The following is a 26005-nucleotide window of genomic DNA, read 5'->3' on the forward strand; positions in this document are numbered from 1 at the left end:
TGGGGTGGGAGACGGAGGTCAGAGGACAATTTGCAGGACTCGGTTGTCTCCCTCCACCAGAGCCATCTCACTGGCTCTACGACAGTTGGTTTTTAATAGCTATCAGTATTTCTCTCTCTTTTTTTCGTTGAGACCAGAGTCTCATCGTTTTGCCTTCTCTGGCTTAGAACTCATGTAGACCAAGCTGACCTTGAACTAAGAGATCTGCCAGTCTCTGCTTCTCCAGAGCTGTAATTAAACAACAGGTTTACTTTCTGGAATGAAAAGTAAAATGACTCCACCTACTCCTTCCGGTCACTTGCCACATCACTGCGGAATACAGTACTAGTCTAGAGGTCAGACCTACATAAAACCCCAAACTCTAAACACGAGTATAGGTCTCAAAAAAATTCAGGTAAGTTCCATAAAGTCCACACGTAGAGAGGAGAAAGAGCTATTAAATCTTTCAAAAAAGGTACGTTAACAGGGAAAAAGGATTAATTCACACCGAGGGGGAGCACGGGCGACATGAGAGTTCTGAAGAGTAGGGTGGAGTAGCTGGGCGGTGTAGCACAGGGGTACTGCTTTTATTTAGTACGAGCGGGACCCTAGTTTCGATACCCTGCACCCAATAATAAAATGATTAGGGTAAATAAAATATTATGGGAAAGTTTGCTTTCCTTTGGCTTCCGCTGTCTGAGACTCTTCACAGAAAGGACAAAAGGACAGGGTCACCTTGGCGCATGGCACGAGAGTGGATTCGCGGGGGGAGGGGAGGGGAAGGAGTACGCAGTGCGCAGGCGCAGTGTCCTATCCTCCCCTCCCCACCATCCCCACTCTGTTCCACGCGAGTGAGGCTTCCACGCTGGGGCTTAACGTTTCCACCCTGCGGAGGTCTCCCGCACTGCGGGGTGGGGCGGGGCAAGGCCCACGGCACGGCCGGGCCGGGAGGGTCAACAAGGTCGTGGGCTGGCCGTGCGCGCTGCCGGCGGCGCCGCACCGAAAGCGTGTGGAACAAGTAATACGTGCGGCGGGCCTGAGGCCGCATGCCGGCCGTGACGCGGCGCCCCGCCCCTCATCCGGCCCCGGTAAACCCCCAGCTAAGCCCCCGGCTGCCAGCGAGAAGCCCTCCCAGCCACCCAACGATGCCACAGGCTCAGCCAGCTACGAATGACCCCGCCTCCGGGCCGTCTTCCCCAGGCTGTGCGGGCCAAGCGGACACCTCAGTCACGCTCTTCTTCTGGAGTGATAGCACGCGGAGCCAATGCCAAGACAAGGAGCACGAAAGGCGGGCCCAAAAGGCGAGGAGTGGGCGGGGGCTCCCGAACAGCGGACGATGTCGAAGTGGGAGGCGCTTAGAGCAGCTCGGGAGCAGGGTCGCGCGCGCGTCTCTCCTAAACGCTCTCCAGGGTGTTTGCAGAAACATCTGTTCGTTTCCTGCACAGCAACCCGGCTGCAAGGTAGGGTTCGGGTGCCGCTTGAGACGGTTCGCTCAAGAGCTCTGTTTGAGAATCCGGTGGGCATGTGCACCCCCTACCCTGGGCGCGGGCCGGGGACCCCGGGAGCACTCGGGTCAGCCTCGTGGAAGGGCGCGGGCTCTTGGAAGGGGGATGGGGGGGTGCAAATCCACCTGTTAATACACAGCTACAGGCTTGCAATTTAACTGGGCTCCCAAGCCGACAACAGCAAATGCAAAACATGGGCAATCGTCGCCCTGGGGAATAGAAAATGCTATTATTTCTGTAGCTAAGCGGAAGGCTTTTGAGGGAGAGAATGGCTTGACCTGATACTCATGAAAACCATTCTCAAAATGGAAGGGCCTAAAACAAGGATGCCTAAGAGGCAGAGTCCCCACGCCCAACCTCCCGGCATATTCTGCTTGGGCTGTGGCTCTTGGACCGCAATCTAGCGTCACTGGGCGGGAGTGGTCCAGCTCATCTCTGTTCCGGTATACTCCTGACCGGTTACGTGCGTATTCAAGAGGGACCTGCAGCAGTTCCATTGGATAATTGGTAAGCCCTTAGGAGACCTCGCCCCAGTTAGGCAAGACCTGCGGGCTTCCTGGATGGCCGTGAACTGACCTTAAGATGTATTTAAGAAAACTTCCTGTTCGTTCTGGCCTAAGCAGCGTGGTCCTTTGATTTTTGGGGGCGGCCAGAGCCGGCGTGGACTGATACTCTGACCTCTAGGTCCACTTTTCTGCCCCTGGTCTGGTGTACAATCTAGTTAAGAGACCTAGTGGGTAGCGGGTCAGATTTTATCCTGGGAAAAGACGCTTGCTGCCCAGTTTGACGATCCGAGTGAGATATGCATGTTGGGAGGAGAGAATCAACTCCTACAAGTTAGTAGTCCGACTTCTACACTGCGCGATGGCACGTGGGCGCCCCCACCCCCACTCCCGCCCCAAGTAAATGAAAAGAAAACTAAAATGTCTTCGAGCCAAGTGTGGTGATGCACACATGTAAACGCATCAGTAGGGAGGCTGCGGCCGGAGGATCACTAAGAGTTCGGATCAACCTGGCATACAATGAATGTGGGGCGTGGGGAGGAAAGACAAAGAAGAGAATGGTATTTAAACCCAGCCTGGTTTAAAGAAAAATGTGTTTGAAGCATAAACAGTAAATCTTGGATGTTTTGAAATGGAGACTTTGTAATAGGGTAAAAAGTAGATACTTTTTTCTTGATTAGTGCATAAAGGTCCTTTGTCTCACAAGACAAAACCACAGAAGTGGCTTCTCGGTTGAAACAAAAAGATGCCTTTGCCACTTCGGCCCTTGCCAGAGAGGATGTGGGGAAGCCAGCTAAACAATGGCTTCTGAGCACTCATTTGGCCTCATGTCTCATCCAGTTTAGTTCCAGAAGCTCTTAGATAAATTTCCTTCTTGGAAACCCTACTGGGGAAAAAGTAAGCAAGGGGCTTGCTTTGAAGACTTCTCCACTAACCCTCTTCTCAGGGTGATCTCTAATTAAACCTCTTTAGGGTTCTTGGACACTTTTTGTTTTAATAAGAAAATGCCCCTTTGAAAGATACGAATCAGAAGACATCGCCATTGCCGAAATATGGCGGAGGGAGTTGACCACCCACGTGCTAACCAAGCCAGCAGACACGTGCCACCAGACCAGAAAGTGTCGGTACTGATGATCACAGACCAAGGAATTAGGACTTCCTGTCTCACAAATGCAATTTCTTATTGGTTATCAAATTCTATCAACTAAATAGACTGCTGTTACCATGGGGGTACAATCTGAGTTAGGCTTTTTTCGATCAATGCCAGATTCCCCTCCAGTCTGCAGATTTTTTTTTGTTTTTTGGCCTAATTTTTTTAGCATGTGACCTTTGTGATTTTCCTTCATTGCTTTTTCCCTGTTCCTTCTCAGGCTTTGGGTGTGCAGCTAGAGTACAATTTCCAGCTTTTTGTTTTGTTTTGTTTTTGTTTTTTTCAAGACAGGGTTTCTCTGTGTAGCTTTGCGCCTTTCCTGGATCTCGCTCTGTAGTCCAGGCTGGCCTTGAACTCACAGAGATCCGCCTGGCTGCCTCCCGAGTGCTGGGATTAAAGGCGTGCGCCACCACCGCCCGGCCAATTTCCAGCTTTTTTATCCCCCCCACCCCACCCCAAGTGCTGAGGAATCCAACCTAGGGCTTCCTGAACATGCTAAGGACACATTTGCAATTGAATCACCACCACCACTCCCATCTCTGGGGGATGTAGCCCAGGCAGGGTTTTGAGCATGCCACGTGAGCACTAAGCCAGGCCCTTAGTCTCCAGCCTGCCTTATTTTTTTTTTTAAACAAAAGTTTTTACTTATTTGGGATGTACCAAAGCGCCCTTTGGTATGTAACACTTAGCCCACTCATTCTCCATTCAGTCCAGGATCCCTCAGAAGTGATCTCTTGAGTGAATTAACATTCTGTGTTATAGTTTATGAAAAGTATGAATTGTTTTTCCCCTCCAGAAACAAACCATGTCTATCCTCAAGATCCATGCCCGAGAGATCTTTGACTCCCGTGGGAACCCCACTGTTGAGGTTGACCTCTGCACCTCAAAAGGTATGTGCCCACTTTTTCCATGGTTTCTTTACCACGTTCCATTGCTACCCTGACCACCCCTGAGCCATATCTCAAGGGACTGTCCTATGTGCTCAAATCCCCCCTGTCCCAGGCGTCCCTCTCCTGAGAGTACAGGCATGTGTCACCATACCCAACTCTGCACCTGCTGTTTACCCAGGATGGATGTGGCTTGAGTGGATCATTGGGGCAGAGAGGGAAAGTGAGGCCTTAAGCCCTTTCCTAAAAGAGGACCATCCTTTGGTTTTGTAGCAAAGGGGGCAATAGGCCATTGCACCGACAGGATGAGGAAAGAGATGAGGGTCAGATGTGGTGGCAAGTCCCTGGTGGGGCTCTAAGGAACTGGCTGGGTGTGGCAGCTAATGCCTTTAATCTCAGCACTTGGAGGATTGCCAGTTTTGAGGCCCAGCCTGGGCTACATAGCAGGAACCTGTCTCCTATTCCAAAGGAGTCCTGTGCTGCTTCCAGTTTAGTCTTCAGAGATGTAGTGGTTGTCGTGGAAAGGGACCTGAGGAAGACATGTTTCACAGTCCTGTAGAGCACACCACAACCTGCCAGTCAGGGCTGAGTCATTGTCTGAGTCACGCGTCTCCACCAGAGCCCAGCCCTTCCTGCCCAGCCTCCCATCCCTCCGCAAAAGAAGGATCCTCAAGTCTTCAGCAAGGGCCGGCTTATGTGCAGCTTTGGCCCTGCTGCCGGGAGGGCTCTCGGCCTATCCTGGCTCTGTGTTTCATGGAGAACACCAAGGATGCTAGGTTCCATCAGGTGTCAAATACCGAGGACTGACACCAACAGCTGGTGCAACTCTCCACTTGAAAATTGACTTTAATAGAATCAAGAAACTAGAAGCTGGGAGAGCATCTACCTGAAGGTCTTTAAACTGATTAAAGTTAGTATTTTTTACTAACTTTTTGCCGGTTAAAAACAATGCTTACAATAATTAACTTGTTGATTTCGCCACAATCTTTCCTGTGTGTGTAGGCCACATGATTCTCAAACCCTGAGTTCTCTTAGATGCTGTCATGACGGGTGTGTCATAATGGTTGGCTTAATATCTTTGGAGCAGCTGGGGAAGGTGATCACATTAGAAAGGTGCCCATCATGCAAACATGAGGTGCGAGTTCCAATCCCCAGGACCCATATAAAAAACTAGGTCTAGCCAGGCAGTGGTGGTGCACCCCTTTAATCCCAGCACTCTGGAGTCAGAGGCAAGTGAATCTCTGAGTTCAAGGCCAGCCTGGTCTACAAAGTGAGTTCCAGGACAGGCTCCAAAAGCTACACAGAGAATCCCTGTTTTAGGAAAACAAAATACGTCTAGTGGTCTACACTTGGACAGGCATGGAGGGACTCCCACATTTCACTGGACATCCAGTATCACCAGCTGTGTAAGCTCCAGGTTCAGTAAGATACTGTGTCAAGGAAGACAATTGATGGCAACCTCTGGCTTCCACAAGATGAATGGAATTTTATCTTTTGTCTAAATGCTACTGAGAGTTGAACTCTGGCCTATGCAAATATTCATTGTGCTGGAGGGAGAACTGACCCTTGCCTCACCTAGGTCAGAGCGCTGTGGATGTACAGGAAGCTGGGGTGGCTTGCAAACAGACTACCTTGCAGGTCCCCCAAGCACTTGCAGACACCTGAACATCTATTTGGATCTAGACTAGATGGAAAGAATGCTCTAGATGTACTAGACTCAATGGAAAGAATGCTCTGCAAGGATGTCTGCCTGAGAGGAAGCCACAGTGAGGGTAGATGCACGGACTGGGGGCGAAGTCTGATCTCTTCCTTTTTTAAGACAAGTCTTGCCTTAGTCAGAATTGGCTTCAAACACAGAGATCTGCTGCCTGGCCCTCCTGTACAATAGAACTGCAGGTTCTGTATTTCTTAATTGCTATTTCTCCTCTGTTTTGCAGGTCTCTTCCGAGCTGCCGTGCCCAGTGGTGCCTCCACAGGCATCTATGAGGCCCTGGAACTCCGTGACAATGATAAGACTCGCTACATGGGGAAGGTAAGGCTAGGAACTCACGTCCGACGTCCACACACCAGCCCCTCTTGCCCTTTTCCAGGTTTCACTCATGTTGCTGAGCACTGTTAGTTATCACATGGAAAGCCAGCAGGTAGCTTGCTGGTGCCCACATTCCCAATCCTGGAAACGCATGAAACACAAGGAGACTCGTTAGTTTTATGTTCATTCCTCCTCTCTGAAGGAGCTGAACTTGGGAAACCACTCCCATTTTCAGTGGGGAGAAGTGTTTGCCATCAGTGGAGGCATGCAGACGACTCTGTAGTCTGCTTTTCTGTCGCCCAGTGGACAGGCACAGCCTGGGCATATCAGCCGCATCCTGGCTGTGTGCAGACTGACCTAGAACCTTGGTGTGTAAATGGAATCTGCTGGCCCAGGATCTAGCAGAGGACCCAGAATTAGACCCCGCCTTCTTCCCTAGTGCAGTATGAGCCCTGCAAGGTGTATGGGGGTCTTTGCAAAGAAAGCGAGGACCGTAAAGTGTTACAGTGACCAATGTTGGCCCAGTAGTGATGTGGAGGCAGCAGCTGAGAGGGGTCTGCAAGAGAGGGAAGATCGTGCTCACTGGGCATTGTGGGAGCTTGTCTCCTCAAATAAAACACAGGCCTCTCGAGAGCCGGACAGCCCGGCCCTGCCCCTAACGGGCCAGCATTTAGGAGAAGCCTGACGTCTGAAGCTTTCCTGCTTCCTCTTCCCTCACTCTCTTTCCTCTGAAGCCTGTTCTCTCCTGAGTTTCTTCTTCCTTCTCTATTCACCTCTACTGGGCAGGCGTCTCGAGACCTGTTAAGTATGTTAATGAGTTCCTGGCACCAGCCTTGTGCACTCAGGTAACGTGCCCGTCTGGCATCCTTGGTGTGCAGCTGGTCTTCCAGTGCATGATCTTGAACTAACGTCCCTCAGATCATTCTGGGCTGATTGATGTGGCTCTAACCCCCTGGGGTCCTAAGGAAGAGCACTCAGACTGGGCCAGAAAGCCTCTTTGTGGGGGGTGGGGTTTGACGTCCTGTGGAGGGTCTTTGGTGGGCTTCTGGGCCCACAACTCCTGTGCTCCAGCAATGCTGTCAGTAATTTCATGATTGTTCCTTCTAGGTGTCTCAAAGGCTGTTGAGCACATCAATAAAACTATCGCACCTGCTCTGGTTAGCAAGGTAGGCCCCACGTCGTGGTAACTACTGGGTATCCATGCCACCAGAGCAAATCCCAGGCCCAGGGCTTTTCTTGATCACAGGACAGCTTTTTCTGAGAGCTTTAAAAGTTGGGGCATTCCCTCGCATGCACGAGTCTAACCTGCCTGCTGCCTGTGTGTTGCTATTGCTTCTGACATCACCGGAAACTGGATGGGGCGGGGCAGGGTGGGGGTGGAAATACTTGGCATTATTCCCTGTGCTGACTTAACTTTGGGAGGTCCATAGTCCAGGTTTTAACAGCAGCTTTGTGGGACGTTGCCCATGGTAGACACATAGACTTTGGATTTATTGCTCTATTGGGTTGGCTTGGGTAGGGACCGGGACTTAGGACAGGGCTCAGGTGATAATGTATGCAGATGCAAGAAGCCTGAGCTTCACTACTGGTGGCACACACCTTTAATCCCAGCATTCAGGAGGCAGAGCCAGGCGGATCTCTGAGTTCGAGGCCAACCTGCGCTACAGAGCGAGATCTAGGATAGGCTCCAAAACAACACACAGAAACCCTGTCTTGAAAATCCCAAGCACCACAGAACTGGTTATGGCAGCTTGCGTCTACAGCCTGGGTACGTGGGAGATAGGCAGGACCTCCCCCCGCACCCCATAGTATCTAATGTTTGCATAACATGTGCAGAGCCCTGAGTTCAACCCTGTCCCTGCTTTAAAAAAACTCATGGGGGCAGTAAGGACCTGTGACTCCTGCTTCAGGCTCCAGAGCCCACTCTGGACTCTGTAGTCACCCTCATACACAGCACACATTCAGACATACGTGTGATTTTTTTTTTTTTTTCCGTCTTAGTTTAACCTGGTGTTTCAAGCAGGGGTCAGGACGCAAATCTGCTCTGGGTGAATTGGGTCTGAAGGGTCCAATGGCCCTCAGCCTTACCCAGAATCCTGCTGTGTTCTTTTCCGAGTCACTTCTCAGGGAGCAGTTAGCCATGCTTCTCCTTCCTGTTTTGCTAACATCTAGTCCCTCCGTGTCATTTGTCCCCAGCAAGCCTTTGTAAAGCCGTAATTAGTTCTGCTTGTCTGGTCCCCAGACAGTTGCTTGTTACAACCGCCTGTGCCCTCTGCTCCAGTCTCCTGGGCACGTCCTTCTACGCCTTAATCTTTGTCCCTCGTCCCCAGGCTTTCCCCTCACACTTTTACTCTTGGGGACACACATTTGAGCTTAGTTCTGGTGAGGTTTGGCCTCTGGGAGCTTTCTGCTTGGGCCTTGCCTTCACTTTCTTCAGCAATGTCTAAGCAGCCAGATGGCAGAACATTCCACATGGCACCACGGAGTTGTGATTCTTTCTCCTACATAGTTCCTGTATGAACAATATTGTATAGAAAATTAGAGAAGGATGCCGTGTACATGGATTGCACTTGCATGTATCTTATGCAACACATGCATGCCTGGTGCATGAGGAAGCCAGAAAGTAGCTTCAGATCCTCTGGAACTGGTGTAGACAATGCTGAGCTGCCAATGTGGATTCTGGAAACTGAGCAAGTAATCCTAACATCTGAGCCATCTGTGGCTCACCAAAACACCCATTTTATCAACCACATTTTTTTGTTGTTGTTGCTCTTTCGAGACAGGATTTCTCTCTGTAGCTTGGTGCCTGTCCTGGCTCTCGCTCTGTAGACCAGGCTGGCCTCGAACTCAAAAGAGATCCACCTGACTCTGCCCTGACTGCCTCCCAAGTGCTAGGATTAATGCCATGTCCTGGCTCATACATTCCCCTCAACAGACAATGGAAATCTGTCTGTCGTCTTGTTCAAAAAGGAAGCCTTAGAAGTAGCCTCTGCAGGGCCCTGCTTGTTTGACTGAACAATGAGCTTTATTGCCTAGTTTCTGTCTAACTGTAATAACATTTCATACAGCACATGCCACACACATCTGCCTTGTGTATGTGACCTTGACTCCCTAGGTAGACTGTAGTCTATTGTAGATCCAGGGAAATGCCTGAAGCTGTTGATTGAACAAGTAAAATGTGGTTTTGCTGCCTCTTGCTGTGCCCTGTCCTCTCTGGAGCTGGGACAGAGCCAGTGTTCTAAGCATACGGAATCTGCTGAGCCCCCTGGGCCTGCAAACAGACTTAGTGCACAGGCTTGCCTGGGCCTCCCCACCCTTCTGAAGTGAGGCTTGGTGAGAGTGGAGGTCGGGTGATGCTTTCGTGCTCCTCTTCCTGTCTCCCCTACAGAAACTGAGTGTTGTGGAACAAGAGAAGATCGACAAACTCATGATTGAGATGGACGGCACCGAAAATAAATGTGAGTTGCTCAACCCAGGGTAGGGCCTTGCTTCAGGAGAAGCATGGGGTCTCTAGAGGACCTTGCCTGTGTAGCAGGCAGCTGGGCGGAAGGCTGTTAAGAAATGGCCTCCATTCACCATGTTCGTTTCATTCTAGCCAAATTTGGTGCCAACGCCATCCTGGGAGTGTCCCTGGCTGTCTGCAAAGCGGGTGCCGCAGAAAAGGGAGTACCCCTTTACCGTCACATTGCCGACTTGGCTGGCAACCCTGAGGTCATCCTGCCGGTTCCAGTGAGTGACTTGTTGAAACTTGCTAGAGGTTGTCCTGTTCCATGTGGTGCCTGCTGCAGTACAACACGCCAAGAGAAAGCAAGTTTAGGGAAGAGAAGTTTGTTTTAGCTCCTGATTCTGAATACAGCCCATCCTGGCAGGGACATGTCTGCAGCAGGGCGCAGCACGTTCACAGTCAGAGGCAAGGCTAGGCAGTGGTGATGCACACTGCAGTCTCTGAACACTGCATTCTCGGGGCTGTTCTGACGGAAAAACACCAGGCTTAATCTGGGGAGTAAATCACTGCTAAATTCCAGAATTCAGAGGGCAATTAAGCTGGCAGTGGTGGCACACACCTTTGATCCTAGCACTCAGGAGGCAGGGGCAGGTGGGTCTCTGAGTTTGAGACCAAGCTGGTCTACAAGTGGACTTCAGGAGATCCAGGGCTACATAGTGAGACCTGTTGGGAGGAGGTGAGTGCAGGCATACCAAGTATGTCAGCTCAGCTAGCCTCCACCTTATGCAGTTCATTCAGGACCCAAGCCCAGGGAATGGTGCTACCCACAGTGGACTGCTTACACCCACTAGTTAACCTAATGAAGACAGTATCCCCACAGAAATGCCAATAGATGGTCTAGGTAGTCCCTCTGTAGGAACCGTTCCATGTGGTTCTAAATTGTGTTGGGTTGACAATACTAAAAGAAAGAAAGAAAGAAAAAAAAAAAAAAAAAAAAAAAAAAAAAAAAAAAAAAAAAAAAAAAAAAAAAAAAAAAAAAAGAAAGAAAGAAAGAAAAAGAAAGCTAATTTTCAGGAAAGTCCTGACACGCACTAGGCCAGCCTCGTGTGTACCAGATAGTAGCTGGTTGGTCAGGTTTCATAACCTATGGCTTCCCTTGGCTGGTGGCTTTAGCTCGCCTCTGCTTCTTCCAGGCTTTCAATGTGATCAACGGCGGTTCTCATGCTGGCAACAAGCTGGCCATGCAGGAGTTCATGATCCTCCCCGTGGGGGCGTCCAGTTTCCGGGAAGCCATGCGCATTGGGGCAGAGGTTTATCACAACCTGAAGAATGTCATCAAGGAGAAATACGGGAAGGATGCCACCAATGTGGGCGACGAGGGCGGGTTCGCACCCAACATCCTGGAGAACAAAGAAGGTGAGCACTGAGCTTTACAGCACTGTCCCCCAAACCTGCCACTTTGGGGACAGGATCAAGACTGGTGACAGGCTTTAAGGAAAGCAAGAGCTTTGGGTTTTATGTTTGCTTCTGCCATTTTACTGGGGTAGCTTGAGATGAGTCCTAGATCCCCTAGAGCTGGGGTTCTAGATGTTAGTAAGCTGCTATGTGGGTGCTGGGAATTGAACCTGGGTAGAAGAGTAGCCAGTACTCTAAACCACTGAGCCATCTGTCCAGCCAGCAAATTAATTTATATGATCCCATTTAATTTTGTAATATGTGTGCGTATACACATAATTCTTCCGCCTTGGCCTGAGCTGTTGAGCTTTGCTTGTTGGGCCTGCTGACAAGCACATTTACCAGCCCTCTCCCTGGCCCTTTGTGGCCTCTTTGTCCTGTTTTAAATGGACTTTATTGTGAATTCACCTTCTAGCTGGTAGGGTCATTGGCAGGGTCATTGGCAGGGGCAGGACCCATGAGTCTCAGCTCTTGGTGGCCTTGACTTGAGATGACCCTGCCTGAGGTTTCCCTTTGGCTCCCAGCCTCTGTTTGAAGCCAGTTCTCAGGACAGCTGATCTCAGCTGCCACGACCCTAAATCTGTGACCTTTGACCATGAGAAGGACTGTGTGAGTTTGCCACTTACGGGTGCAGGTCCCCTGACCAGTGGCCTTTTAAGCCGTGAGTCCCTGACAGCCCCAAGTGCATGGCCAGGACAGGGTCCGTCCTGCTCTGTGACAGTTTCCACCTTTGCCTCATCTCTTCCCAGCCCTGGAGCTGCTGAAGAACGCAATTGGGAAGGCCGGCTACACCGACCAGGTTGTCATCGGCATGGACGTGGCCGCCTCCGAGTTCTTCCGGTCTGGCAAGTACGACCTGGACTTCAAATCTCCCGATGATGCCAGCAGGTACATCACACCTGACCAGCTGGCTGACCTATACAAGTCCTTCATCCGGGACTATCCAGGTGAGTGCTCCGAGGCCGCTGTCCCCTTTTCTTTCCCTCTGCCAGCTGGAGTTTGTGGCTCGATCGATAGTCGGGTCTGGGCCGAGAAACTTCACACCAGTTCCTGCTGTGGAGATGGGCCCGATTTGATCAGGGTTAAACCAAGACCCCGACATGCTCTTCATGCCACTCCTGTCCCCTTCTTACTTTATTTTATGTGCATTGATGTTTTCCCATGGGTGTTGAGTTCCCTAGAACTGGAGTTAAGTTGTAAGCTGCTATTGGGTACTGGGAATTGGAACCCCGTCCTCTGGAAGAGCAGGCAGTGCTCTCAGCTGCTGAGGCATCTCTGCACCCCAACCCCTCTGTGGAGCCAGTCTTAATTAGTGCCAGCTTGTGCCGACCTTAATTTAACTTGGGTCGTCCTGCGTAAGCCTCCCTAGTACGAGATGACGGGTTCACACTTCGGGTTTTTTGGTTAGGCCAGATGCTGTACTACACACCCTTACCTTAATCTCTGTAACCTAAGGTGGGCAGATCTCTGGGTTTGAGGTCCACATAGCAAGTAGTCTGTCCATTATGTCATCATTCAGAGGCTGAAGCGGGAAAATTGCAAGTTCAAGGCTACACAAAGAACCTGGCTCAACGCAGAATTAAGACATCCAAGCAGGAGTCTGAGGCATGACGTTCAAGGCAATTGTGGGCTGCAGAGTGACAGGCTGGGGTGCTGGGATAAAGCCCAGGTTTCATTGTACCACTAACCTTTAGTCCCAGGCCCGTCCTGCACCTGAATATTCAGGTTTGTGCATGTCAACTGCCTAGGCATGTAAATACTTCCCTTTAAGGAGAAACTGCAGATCCTGCTGTGATGGTGCATACCTGTAATCCTAGCACACAGGAGTCTGAGGCAGGAGGATCACAAGTTCTAGGTCAAGCAGAACTGCACAATAATTTCCCCTTCAAAAAGAGACAGAGAAAGGAGGAAAGGGGGCCACAGCCCTCACCAGTGACTCATCCCTTTATTTAGTGGTGTCCATCGAAGATCCCTTCGACCAGGATGACTGGGAGGCCTGGAAGAAGTTCACAGCCAGTGCAGGCATCCAGGTGGTTGGGGATGATCTCACAGTAACCAACCCTAAGAGGATTGCCAAGGCTGTGAGTGAGAAGTCCTGCAACTGCCTTCTGCTCAAAGTGAACCAGATTGGCTCTGTGACCGAGTCTCTGCAGGCGTGAGTAGCCCTCGGGGTGCTTCTGGGACTGGCGGCAGTCAGCACTGGTTGCCTGATCCTCGCTCCTGTGGCTCAGCACCGGCCTGGGGAGCTTGCTGCCAGGGTGTGAGCCTGAGGATGAGGACACAGGAGGACCAGACACTGAGGCTGTAGCTCAGGTGTGGAGACTGGTCAACACAAGACGAGGCAGAGTACGTCATATAATCTACTTGTGCTCTTCCTTCAGGTGTAAGCTGGCCCAGTCCAATGGTTGGGGTGTCATGGTGTCCCATCGCTCTGGGGAGACTGAGGATACTTTCATCGCTGACCTGGTGGTGGGACTCTGCACTGGGCAGGTAAGAGGCTGCCTGCCTGAGTACAGTTAGTTAGGGGTGCTCTTAAGCTGTGAGAGTGAAGGGCGGGACTTTCATTCATGCTCTCCATTGCTTCTGTAATGATGGTTTTTGCGTTGTCCCTCCAGATCAAGACCGGTGCCCCATGCCGATCTGAGCGCCTGGCCAAGTACAATCAGATCCTTAGGTAAAGATCCTTTCTGGTGACAGCAGGGAGCGAATGGGTGGGCATTTGCTGTTGGAATCCCATTCCTGAACAGACCCTGTGGTTGGTAGTGTGCCTAGAAGCAGGTGTCTGCCTTGGGAAGTGCTGCCATCTTCTGGTGCAAGGCAGAACAGGCCGCCATCGAGGGTCTGTTAGATGAGAGGACTGTCTCCCATATTAGTTCTCAGGAAAGCTGAGTAACTGCAGGCTGGGCCATCCTCCCAGGTGTGGCCATTATCTCACTATGTAGCTCAGGTTGGCTCAAACCCACAGCATTCCCCCTGCCTCCACTTTCCATGCACTAGAGTTAACAGGCGTGGGCCACCACACCCTCTGCACCAGGAGCTGACTTTGTTCTTTTTTTTTTCCTTCCCCTCTTTGTTTCCAAGAATCGAGGAAGAGCTGGGCTGCAAGGCCAAGTTTGCCGGCAGGTGCTTCAGGAACCCCCTGGCCAAGTAAAGTGTGTGTGGAGATCCCTGGAGCCACCGGCTGCTTCGACCCTGTCCCTGATGTCAACGAGGCGGCTCAAAGCTGGCCCAGCACATGTCCCTCCCATGGCACTGCTTACTTAGACGTCCTTAGACAGCCACACCTGACCACCTTGAGCCTGCTGGAAACCCCAGCCTTGTAATCATGTGATTGGTCTGAATCATTGTTTCTGTCACCTCACTTCCAAGCTAAGTGTCTGGAGCCCAGTGTAATCTTTAGGGTGGCCGCAGGTTAAGATCCCTGCCTCAGCAATTCTACATGCAAAATAAAAGCCTCAGTGACCCCTAAGCACTGCCTGGAGTCTCATCTGTAATGTTCTGGATAGGAAAGTCTGTCCTAATAAGGTCAGCTGGGGCAAAGAGGAATTGAGGTGCCAGGCGGAAGGCATCGATGCAAAGCTGACCCACAAATGATATGTTGGAAGGACTCAGAGCAGAAAGGTTACCAACCATCCTTGACGGAACATGATTGCATTTCTTCATCTGTACACAGGGATCGGCAAACACATGCCACAGCCCATGTGGATGGAGTTCAGAGTTGTTTTCTGCCCCAGTCTGGAGCCCTGAAGTGGGGTCACGCTCTGGTCACTGGGTGGCAAGCACCTTAACCCCCTGAGCCATCTTTCCTTCACCGAGTGTGACTAAAAGGTGGTGTGTTGAAGGCCAGCCAGTGCAGCCCAGGGAGATCCTGTCTAAGAGAGGGGAGCATCTCCTTTAAGGGTATTGAAGGACTCAGGCACACAAAGCAACACAAATCCTTAAGCAAGACCCTGAACCCAGTGTGAGGAATCCTATTTAAAAGAAGTGGGCTGAGAAGGTGGCCCAGTTGCCAATAGAGAAGGGACTATTGTCCCAGTTATCTGGCCAACACTCAGGTTCCAATGCACATACAGAAAGCAGAGTTCCCAGGTCTCCTTGTTAGGTAGACAGCAGCCTATGGAACAAGTCCATAGGGGGTGATCTTAGTGACCAGTTGTGGACCATTCTTGGTGAGAATCTTTTCAGCCAGTCAGAAAAGAGTAGCCCCATCCATTACCCTCACCCTTAGGCATACCAGGACTGTTGATTTCTTTCTGATGACGGGGAAGTTGCTTAACTGGCGGGGAACTTACCTAGCATGTCCAAGGCCTGGGTTCAAAAGTTAGGTAGCTTTAGTAATACGTTGCTTTTAACTGCCTCAGCAACATGGTTTCACAATAACAGGTCAGTGTTTGAGAAATCAGGGACCCTAGGCAAACAGTTCAAAGCCCTTCCATACACTTACCATCCCCCACAACCAGAAATAGCTTCATAAGGTTTCAGTCTCGAAGCAGATTCCAAAGCTGGGTGCTGTACCCCATACCTGTGATTTCAGCACATGGGAGGCTGAGACAGGACTGCTGTAGGAAACACCACCTTGTCTGATGATTCGAGAGAGGTCACAGGTGGGTCTGAAGCCTTGTTCCTACTGTAAGTAGCAAGTTGGCATTCCAGCGGGTTTGAGTTTACGTTCAGGATGGTGTACCACTATCTCTGACTTGTAACCAGGATAGATAGATCCACACAGTATGCCAAACAACTTTATTTTTACTATTTTAGATTCTATGTTTTTGTCCACCGATAATGCACATGTAAGTTCAGGGACCCGTGGAGTGTGGAAGAGGATATCGGGTTCTCTGGAGCTGGCATTTCAGGTGGTTGTGAGCTGGCTGGCATAGGGGCTACACACTGACCCTCGGTCCTCTGTAAGAGCCCTAGACTCAACCACTGAGCTACCCTGTGCCCTGCATGGTTTACTGCAGGCATTTCTTGATCACCAGATAAGAGCAATTATCACTAGATTTCTTTGAGTGTTTTGCTGCCGTGTGTGTGTGTGTGTGTGTGTGTGTGTGTGTGTGTGTGTGTGCGCGCGCGCGCGCGCCTGGTACCTGTGGAGGTAGAAAAGGGCATTGGATCATCTAGAACTGGAATCCTGGTGGTTGTGAGCCACCATGTGGGTGCTGGCGGCATTGCCGGTCGGGCTGGACCACCTGCAGTGCCTGTGCACACCCAGGCGGTAGTAGGAAGCGGTGACCCAGCACTAAGGAAGCGCATTCCTGACCTGAACAGTTGGGGCCTGTCCTCAGGAGGACAGGTCACATGACTGCCAAGTTTTCATGAAGCCATTCGGGAGGCGTTTATCGCAAGACTGGGCACTGGAGACCTTTCGCATGAGTTTACAGAAACCTTGAAAAACAGCCCAGTAGCAGTTGTTAGCTTCTCTGCTTGTTCTGTGTTTTTATCCATTTTTGTCACAAAACAAGTTATTTGTTAACTGGTTTTGGCACAACTTCCTGGGCCTCTAGTCTTAGAACAAAATTGTCTAAAGCAGTGGTTCTCCGACTTGGCCACATGAGGATCTCACAAGGGAGTCATTGCTCAGGCCTCATCCCCAATCTCCTCCCTTCCCTCCTGGAGTCCAAGGCATCAGTCTTTGTTACAAACAGCCAAGCTTAAAAATTACCAGCACGAAGTGAATGGGTCCAGGGTTTGGTGGTGCCTGGCAGAGCTAGAAGAATGTCAAGCATTGAAGGAGAAGGTTGAAGCTGCCAAGCCTCCATGAAAGCCCCCTGGTCATGGGAATGCAGCTGAGACAGGAAGATGGCAGCTGCGTCCGCAGAGCTGGGACACGTGTCGAAGGGCTGTCCACGTTCCTTGCCAGTGCATCCTGAGCGCCGCCTGTGGATGCAGCCAAATCAGCCCTCTCGTGCAGCAGGATCCCAACACCTGCTCCCCTGCTCCCCACCAGAGCCTAACTGCAGTAGATAAGGGCACAGCGCAAAGCTCTGGGGGTCTAGAGTCTGTCACTAAACAAGGAAAGCTAACCGCTCTCTCCCCACCCCCACCCACCCCACCCCCAAGTGCTCCTGTTACCACGGATACTAAGTGCAATGTCTCATCAGCTTAGGCTGCCATTCAGAATAAAACAGGCCAAACAATCAGATATTGTATCCCATGTGAGAAGATCAATGAAACCTCAGGGATCTTGTTAAACTGCAGACTGGCTCCGTAGGCCTCAGTACTTCACCCTGGGTTTCTGAAGATTTCTCTCTACTGCCCCCTGCGCTCGTGTGTGTGTGTGTGTGTGTGTGTGTGTGTGTGTGTGTGTGTGTGTGTGTCTTTTGCCTAAGTGACAACCAGCAGTTAGCTGTCATGCATATTGATTATCTGCAGATAAGAATGCAGTGCAGTGCCAGGGGAAGAGGCTGGGCGGCAACAGAGGAGAAAAACAACCACAGCACTAGGGTCTGGAGCCAGGCTCTCCCACTGGGGACGGAAATTCCATACTGCCAAGCTTCCTTTTCAGCCCTGTCTGGATTTTCGAAAGTGAGGGTGCAGCCATCAGTGGAGTTCTGTTCCATTTTCCAGACAAAGATGGTTATGTTGAGCCTGGTGTCAGTGTGCACATCTGTAGTCTCCATCTTCTTCACCGAAGTTTCTGGATTCTTGAGTAACCTGGGGCATTTTTCTGAAGCCCACTCCATGGCTATACCAGAAATGTTGGTGGAGTGTTCTGTCCCAACCCTGTCGACAACAGAATGCTCCTCCTAGCCAAACGATCTTGTTTAACTTGTTTATTGTTTGTTACTCCCACAATCCTCCTGTCTCAGCCTCCCAAGAGCTGGGGTTCCATGTGTAAGTCCTGTTCTTCACCAAGGTTAACTTTTTTCTTCCTTAAAAAATAATTATTTATTTGTTTAATTTTGGTTTTTCTTTCTTTTTTTTTTAAAAAAAGATTTATTATGTATACAGTGTTCTGTCTGCACATATCCTTGCAAGCCAGAAGAGGGCACCAGATCTCACTACAGATGGTTGTGAGCCACCATGTGGTTGCTGGGAATTGAACTCAGGACCTTTGGAAGAACAAGCAGTGCTCTTAACCACTGAGCCATCTCTCCAGCCCTAATTTTGGTTTTTCAAGGCAGGGTTTCTCTGTGTAGCCCTGACTATTCTGGAACTCACTCTGTAGACCAGGTTGACTTCGAACTCAGAGATCTGCCTGCTTCTGCATCCTGAGTTCTGGGATTAAAGGCGTATGACACCACCAGCAGACTTCCTCTTAAAAAAAAAAAAAAGATTTATTTATTGATGTGTACATGTGAGTGCCTGCGTTTACCTATGTACGCATGTGCACGAGTTGCCTGTCTGGTGCTCTCAGAAGAAGGCCTGGTATCCCCTGAAACTGGAGTTACAGGCAGTTGTGTGTGTACTGCCTGATGCAGGTGCTGAGAACCGAGCCTGAGTCCTCTGGAAGAGCAGCAGGTGCTCTTGACTGGTGGGCCCCATCGCAGCTACCTTTCCTCAGGAGGGCCCCCTACCTGCCTGCGTGGAAAACCACTGCCAGCTCTGCTGCACATTGCTTTAACCGGCTGCACTAGTGTGATTTGCATTCAGTAACAAGTGTTCATCTTAGCTGCAATTGGACACGTTTTAACAAATACACAGGGCTGGAAAGATGGCTCAGCAGCGAAGAGCACTGTCTGCTCTTCCAGAGGACCTGGGTTTGATTCCTAGCACCCAGAGGCAGCTCACAATCATCTTTAACTTTCTAGTTCTAAGAAATCCTACGTCCTCCTCTAGTCCTCTTGGTGCACAGACATACATGCAGGCAAAATACCCATACACATAAAATAATAAATTTTCAAATAAGCCAATACACTTGAGGAAGCACCACCACCATCATGATGGGCCGTTAGAAGCATCCTCAGAAGAACACCGTGCCCCAGCCCAGACCCGGGAGGACTACCTTGCTTGGCTTCCTTCTTTGACGTTCATATATGTGTGCACTGGAGCCCTCAGGCCAGAAGACAGCATCGAGTCCTCTGGAGCCGGAGTTTACAGGTGATGACAGGCCACCCAGCATGGGTGCATGGGTGCCGGAAACTGAACTAAGGTCTTCTGGAAGAGCAGACCTTCTCACTGTTGAAAAATAATAATAATAATAATAACTTATTACCAGTACAGTATTATTAATTTCATGTGAAGATAACTATTTCTAGGTTCTTTGGTTTGGAAAATGAGTAATACTGCTCCCACATTCCCAGACACCAACAACCAGCCTCCTACTCCGGCAGCTTTACGCCCACAACCTTGCTTTCCTTTCTTAGGTACCTGCCTAGCCTCCAAGATGGGATGTATGTGTGTTCCTGTGCATCCGTGAGTGTGTGTGTGTGTGTGTGTGTGTGTGTGTGTGTGTGTGTGTGTAATTCTGTCTTTTCTCCCTCAGGAACTTGAAACTGAACCCAAGGTCTTACGTTTGCTAGGCATGTGCTCTACCACTGAGCTACCCCTCCAAACCACAGCCTTCAAAAATAAAAGACAATTATTTAATTGTGTGTGTGTGTGGGGGGGGTGATGTTCATGTGCCATGGCTCAAGGTAATGTGTAGGAGCTGATTCTCTTCTTCCTCCACCGTGTGAATCAGGGATGAATCTCGGGTCGTTGGGCTTTGCAGTAGGTGCCTTTACCTGCAGAGCCCTCTCTCAGGCCCTCAACCCTCTCCCGGCCCTCTCTTTCAACCTCCTTCTCAGCTCTCTCTCTCTGCCCTCTCTAAAGCTGATGATGGGTAGATTCCCAGTTCTTTGCTGTGCTCTCTACCGCCAAGCATTAGTGAGCACTAGTGCTGGTGTGTGTGTGTGTGGGGGGGTTCTTCCATGTTGATGACTGATGTCTGGTGCCCAAGGTTGAGAGGAGCCCCTGACACATCCTTGAGCTCTCCTGCTCTCCTAGGCCCTGACTGTGGGTCAAGCACCACCCTCCTCAGATTCTCCTTGCCAGCTCTCCAGGAGGCCAACCTGGCATTCCGGCTGCAGAATAGCAAAGCTTGGTAATCAGGGCTGCTGTCCACGGGGGCCAGGATGATAGCAGACTCATTTGCATATGTGACCTAAGACAGTAATTAAACCCAGGCGCCCCAGGGGTGAGAAGCAAGCACATTAATCCAGGAGCAATTAAAAACCCTCTAATGTCACCACGTACAGCCACCACTTCTGAGACTGGCGCTGACTGATGACAGCGCCTTCAGGCTCCCTCATTTGGCCACCAGACAGCCACACATTTCTGAGAAGAGCATGCTCCAGCCTCGGGGACCGCAATTCCACTGGAGCCTCAGCCCTTCTCTGGGGCCTGACCTTGTTGCAAAGCCATTACTGGAAAAACAAGATCTTGATGCTTTTCCTTAACAGTGACAAAACACTGGTAACAAGTGCCATTTCACCGTCTTCGGGTATATGGTATTGTGGGCCTTAGTGAATGCATCAAAAATGTTAACCCTGTATCCTGAGGCCCTGGAGGCGCCAGGTTTGACTGGAGCTCCATCTGCTCTGTTGTGTTATGGAGGTGACTTCAGTGACTGGGAGGTCTTGATCCCTTGTGGAGTCTGAGTGTGCCTGAAAGTTATTGCATTCCTGCTCATAACCCCCTGGAAGCATACGGCCAAATCAACTCTTCTATAAATTGCCTTGCTCGTGGGTTTTAGCAAAGAAAAGTAACTAGTAGAACACCTATTAGCAATCATTCTCTACCCACTCTCCCAGCGCCTGGCACTAAGAGCCTTCTGGAAGTTTCATATGAACAGGGTCAGTGCCTGTAGAGGTCAGAAGAGGGCATCAGAGGCCCTGGAACTGGAGTAACAGGTGGTTGTGAGCCGCCATGTGGCGGGGAATTGAACGCAGGTTCTCTGCAAGAGTTGTCAATGCTCTGACCTCTCAGCCATCTCTCCAGCCCCTGGTTTTGTTTTTTTAAGACAGGGTCTATAAAACCCAGGCTGACCTCAAACTTATAATCTTCTTGTCCCAAGTGCTGAGATTGTAGGTGCCGCTCTGTGAACGGTGGGCTTGTTTGCCTAGTGCTTGAGTTGTACCAGTTCTTTACAGGTCTAGACACCGTGAGACACCAACCCACAAGTTCCCTCCGGTTCTGGAGACTGGGCTTCACTTCTCCATAGTCTGAATGCATGCTGTTGTTCATTTGATAACGTCCAGTTTGTGTTTGTTTTCTGTAGTAATGATTTTGTATCAAATTTAAGACACTACTGTCTAAGGTCTTGAACGTTTATATATGTGTATATGTTTGTGTGTATGTGTATACATGCATATTTGTATGTGTCTATCTGTCTGTCTGCATTTCCTTCTAAGAATTAATATGGATATACATGTACCTAACAGCTTTAGGTATATGTGTGTGTTTGTTGTATGTATGTGTGTGTGTGTCTATGTATTTCCTTCTAAGAGTTAATAGCTTTAGGTGTATGCATGTGTTTTTTTGTGACAGGGTCTCACTACGTAACCCCAGTTGGCCTGGAACTCACTATAAAGATAAGAGTGGCCTCACACAGATATAGCCTTCCCAGTCTGTCAGGACTCTCACATGCTAAGACTCACCATGCACAGCATTTTGGGTTTGCTTTTTTTTTTTTTTTTTTTGAGACAGGGTCTCACAGCATATCCCAAGTGGGCCATGGACTGACTGACTCCCTGAGGTTCTGTCGCCCCAGCTCCCCCAGTCCCCCACTCGCCTTGACTGGCAAATGCAGCTGTCCACCACCCCATGCCAGGGGTTGAACCTGCACTCTTCATATTTAGCTCTGAGTACCTTGAGTTAATTTTTGTTTTTTGTTTTTTGTTTTTCGAGACAGGGTTTCTCTGTGTAGCTTTGCGCCTTTCCTGGAACTCACTTGGTAGCCAAGGCTAGCCTCGAACTCACAGAGATCCGCCTGGCTCTGCCTCCCGAGTGCTGGGATTAAAGGCGTGCGCCACCACCGCCCCGGCTCTTGAGTTAATTTTTGTGTAAGGCGTTACACATGTATGACAATATCCTGATACAGTTTGTTGAAGAAAAATCTAAGGGAGCTGGAGAGATTGTGCAGTGGTTAGAGCACCGACTGCTTTTCCCAGTCCAGAGGACTCAGGTTCAATTCCCAGCACTCCCATGGTGGCTCAGAACTGTCTGTAACTCCAGTTCCAGGGAACCCAACATGCTCACACAGACATACATGAATGCAAGTCTGAACTGCTAAGGGGTGTTCTAAGTGCTGTTGAATAGGTGGAGTTTCCAGAGTGCTCAGAGGTTCTGGTCACTGCAGCACCCATCAATCAATCGATCAACCCCTTGACTGTACTGCTTGCATCAATCCTTCTGGGATCGAGCACTTGCCTAGAATGTGTGAGGCAATGGATGAGTGTGGTGACCGACAACTCCATCCCTGGCTCAGGCAGAATGATTCCTTGAGCTCACAAGGCTGAAGCAACTGCTGCAGGCCGCAGGAATCTATCCTAAGAACTCAGCTGGTTATGGCAAAGTCACTACCTGGAGGGATCAGGGAAGTCCTCCAGAGGAAGCCAAATCCCTCGGAGCTTTTGGTGTTACTTGGCTTGTTATATATCAGCTGTCTTCTGTTATGAAAATCATGTGTGCCTTCATAGTTTTCCCAATTGACTTTTCCCTAAGAAGGGCTAACAATGTGGACTGATCACTCTCTGGACATACACATTCCAGGTATTTGGAGAACAGCCTCAGGAAGGCTTTCTCTGGAATCAGATATCTCCCTTAGCCTCTTCAAGGACTACAGGAAACACCACCCAGGTGGCCGCCCAATTTTCAAGGACTAGCAGTAATAACAGTCCACATGCAAGTCTCCTGATTTAAGGCAAAATTCACAAGGAGACACCGCCTAGGTCAGGTGGACGTTAAATAATAGCTTTACACAATTTAGCTCAGACCCTCCTTTCTTACAGCCTTACTAACTTTATAGACCTTTAACTCTTTGCCTAACCACTTCTAGGAATATTTAGATAACTTTCTGTGCTGACAGCTATGCTCAGCCAGAACCCCAGTTCAAGCCTCCCTGTAATTATCATCATTGGCAGCATCCGGCCAGGTCCATCCCCAGCTGGAGGAAAGTACTTTATCAGATACACCTCTGTATTCTCTAAGAATAGACTTAAGCATCCGGGCTATCTGTTTGAGAAGGCCTGGCGGATGTGCCAATTAAGCTTTACTTCCTCCTTTCCCAAATCTTACCTCTAGTTCCAGGTCTCCCTTTAACTATCACCAGAGGCATCTAGCTGTACACAGGTTGCCTAGCGACTGAGCACACTTTCCCCCACCCTGTAGAAAAATGGCAGATAGCTTGGACAGATGGGAGCCACAGGAAAAAAGAAGGCAGTTTTATTTTCTCCCATTGACCTAGCAACTTATAGATTCTTAACATTTTCTACTAATCACGTTTAAAATTATAGTTGAGCACATAAGATCCCTCTTCTTATATATTACCTGAATTTAGCCTTTAGTTAATTCATTTCCCCATTGGTCACTTCCCCTTGGGTTTGCAAATGATAATTAATGGTTATTGCCTCCCTATGTGATTTTTATCACCCCTCTGTTTGACCCTGGAAGCCTGGCTTTGCACTGCCAATGGATTACTGCTTGTAAGTGTATATATACCAGGACTCCCAGGGCTCTGGAGGACGGAGAAGAGAAAAGAAAATGGAAGAACTAGATGGGTAAGAACTTGAGAGTAACAAACTGAGATGGGGAAGAACTAGGTTGAAGGGCTAGAAGAGAGGACTAGAGGAATGAGATGGAAGATTAGGAAGAGCCAGATGGGGAAGAACAAGATGAGGAAGAAGAAGACGGGAGAGGAGCTGATAGGGGAAAGAACAAGATGGATGAGAACCTAGAAGGGACAGAACTAGATGAAGGAATTAAGATAGAACCTGGAGGGAACAGTAGATAAATATAGAGAGAAATCAGGCAAGAAAGGAGCTAAAAATGAGAGCAGAGTATAAGCTTGTAGAGAGAAAACTGACAGAATGATTAACTATATGGACTAAGGAATTTCGTGTACATAGATTCATTTCTTTTCTTCAAAGATTAATTATCAGCTGGTTGTAGATTCTTCCAGGACCCTGGGAGGGGACTATCGAGGGGCTGCACCACCACCCCCCAGTCCCCGATAGCAACCTTGACAGCACAGGCAGATGCTGGTGACAGGAAAGAACAGGACGTGGGCACTGGAGAGATCGCTCGATGCTTAGAGCACTGGCTGATCTTGCAGAGGACCCTGGTTCGAACCCTGGCCCCATGTGGTATCTCCCGACCATCTACAGCTCCAGTTCTAGATGATCTGATGCCCTTGTCTGGCCCCCATGGGCACCAGGCTCCCACATGGTGCAGACATACATGCAGCCAAAACACCCATACACATAAAATATTTCTAAAAAAAATAAACTTAAAAGCAGGGAAGCGGGGAAGGGAGGAGAAGGTAGAGAAGGGCAGGGAAGGGACCCTAAATCCTTCAGAGCTTTCTGCTAATGAGGCTTCAGGCCTCTGGCATCCTCTTTCTAGGACCAGAGTAGTCCGCCCAGGTTCCTCCTGCCTGGGCTCTAATTGGTCACCAGGGGGCGCGGTGGAGCCGCCCTGAACCCTGGGCCTCGGAGGCTGCTGCCTGCTGGCTAGCCTGCCCTGGAGCATTTCCCAGTCTTGCTCTCTAGCCCCAGCAGTTGGCACAGGTTCGCCCTTCCTGGGATTGGACTGAGTCTATCCTTGGCTCGCTGGGGCTCGTAGCCAAGGTGAAGTCAACCCAAAGCTTGGAACAAAGCTCAGTGAGATGAATGGAGCCGTCTTTGGATAAAGGAAAATTCCTGGACAGCATGTCCTTGTCAACACCTAGACTCTCCAGATGTGGTGCGAGGCACTGCGCCACAGGACGCAAGGTGACACTTCTTCCTTCGTTCACTTTGATTCTTCAGCCAGTGGGGAGGCAGCCCCCAGCCGCAGTTCCCTGCCAGTCGGCTTTTGCTCTCTGCCGTTCAAGCACAGAAGGGAAGGCCAGGAAAGTGGAGCGAACCGGTTTCAGCTGCTTTGCCCCCAAACTCTGCCAGCCCCGAAGAAGCCAAACGGTCCAGGTGCTAAGCCGGGCCCTGCCTTACTCCCTCCAGCACGGCTGTGTTTGGGGATGCCAGCCACACACGCCAAGAAAACAAATAAACCAAGGCTGGGCAGGGCCTTTCCTGGGACTGACCTGATTCTCAGGAGCGGAGCAGGATAGCAGCAGCCATGAACCCTGCTTTAGCAGGACCAGTGTGCTCCGTGCCAAGGCACTCATTTGGAGGGCCTCTGGCAGACCCAAACCTAAATGGAGGATGCGTCACACACATCATGCAGCAGCCTAGAGCTTCAGCACCTGGTTGCAGGGTCATTTAGAGAGAATCAGTCATGCCCGAGGAGGCAGGGACCCTGAATACCTGGCACAGGGGGGGGGTGTCAGCCTGAGGTGGGCTCCCTCCTCTTCCTCATTCTTCTCGCCTTTCTCTTTTTTCACGGACACTGCAAGAAAACATCCGTGAGCTAACAAAGATAAAATCACAGGAGACAGGGAGCTTAGGAGATTTTCGTTTCTTGTCCGTGGGCCCAGACTCCTTTGAGAAGGCAGATGGATGCTTCTGTTACACTTGTGTCTCATTGTCTCCTTCCTCGAAGAATGAAGAGCCCAGCAGGGTGGCTGGAAATAGCACAGAAGGAACGAAGGACCATGTCCTGGGCTACTGGGTGCCCTCCCTCACTGAAGCTGCTTTGAGTCAAGAGAGAGAACGGCTGCCTCCAGCACTCCATCATTTATTTATCTGCGTGCCCTGGGTTCCTCAACAATTAAGCACCCATGCTAGGCAAGCGCTCCCTCTGTGAGCTGTGCCGCATGCCCAGGGGCTGAGTTCTAAACATGACACTGCTTTTCGGGGCAGAGAACAGCTGAAAGTGGGGTGTTGCTGACTTAGAAGCTCCCAGGAATATTCGGGTGGTGACTCCTGGGACATGAAGTATGGAGGCTAATTCATGACAATAGTGTCAGAAGAGG

At 50.1% G+C, this 26005-nt stretch overlaps 1 protein-coding gene across 4 annotated transcripts; it reads left to right on the forward strand.

Moving 5' to 3' along the window:
* Window positions 1-1030: 1030 nt before the first annotated feature.
* Eno1 (enolase 1) lies at window positions 1031-14422 on the forward strand. 4 transcript variants are annotated; one of them, XM_028858452.2, is made up of 13 exons: window positions 1031-1439; window positions 3934-4027; window positions 5962-6056; window position 7083; window positions 7161-7219; window positions 9442-9511; window positions 9649-9782; window positions 10692-10914; window positions 11703-11900; window positions 12907-13108; window positions 13335-13443; window positions 13569-13627; window positions 14035-14422. In XM_028858452.2, the coding sequence occupies exons 1-13, from the start codon at window positions 1125-1127 to the stop codon at window positions 14102-14104; spliced, it is 1629 nt and encodes a 542-aa protein (XP_028714285.1). In that variant the 5' UTR covers window positions 1031-1124; the 3' UTR covers window positions 14105-14422. The 4 variants fall into 4 exon arrangements, with proteins under 4 accessions (XP_028714285.1, XP_037059094.1, XP_037059095.1 ...); XM_037203199.1 differs by lacking the exons at window position 7083; window positions 7161-7219 and adding an exon at window positions 6839-6898; XM_037203200.1 differs by lacking the exons at window positions 1031-1439; window position 7083; window positions 7161-7219 and adding exons at window positions 1977-1991; window positions 6838-6898 and having other exon boundaries at window positions 5962-6055.
* The last annotated feature ends 11583 nt before the right edge of the window (window positions 14423-26005 follow it).

Source organism: Peromyscus leucopus, chromosome 2 (genome assembly GCF_004664715.2).
Source record: "Peromyscus leucopus breed LL Stock chromosome 2, UCI_PerLeu_2.1, whole genome shotgun sequence".
In the NCBI taxonomy this organism is placed as follows: Eukaryota; Metazoa; Chordata; class Mammalia; order Rodentia; family Cricetidae; genus Peromyscus; species Peromyscus leucopus.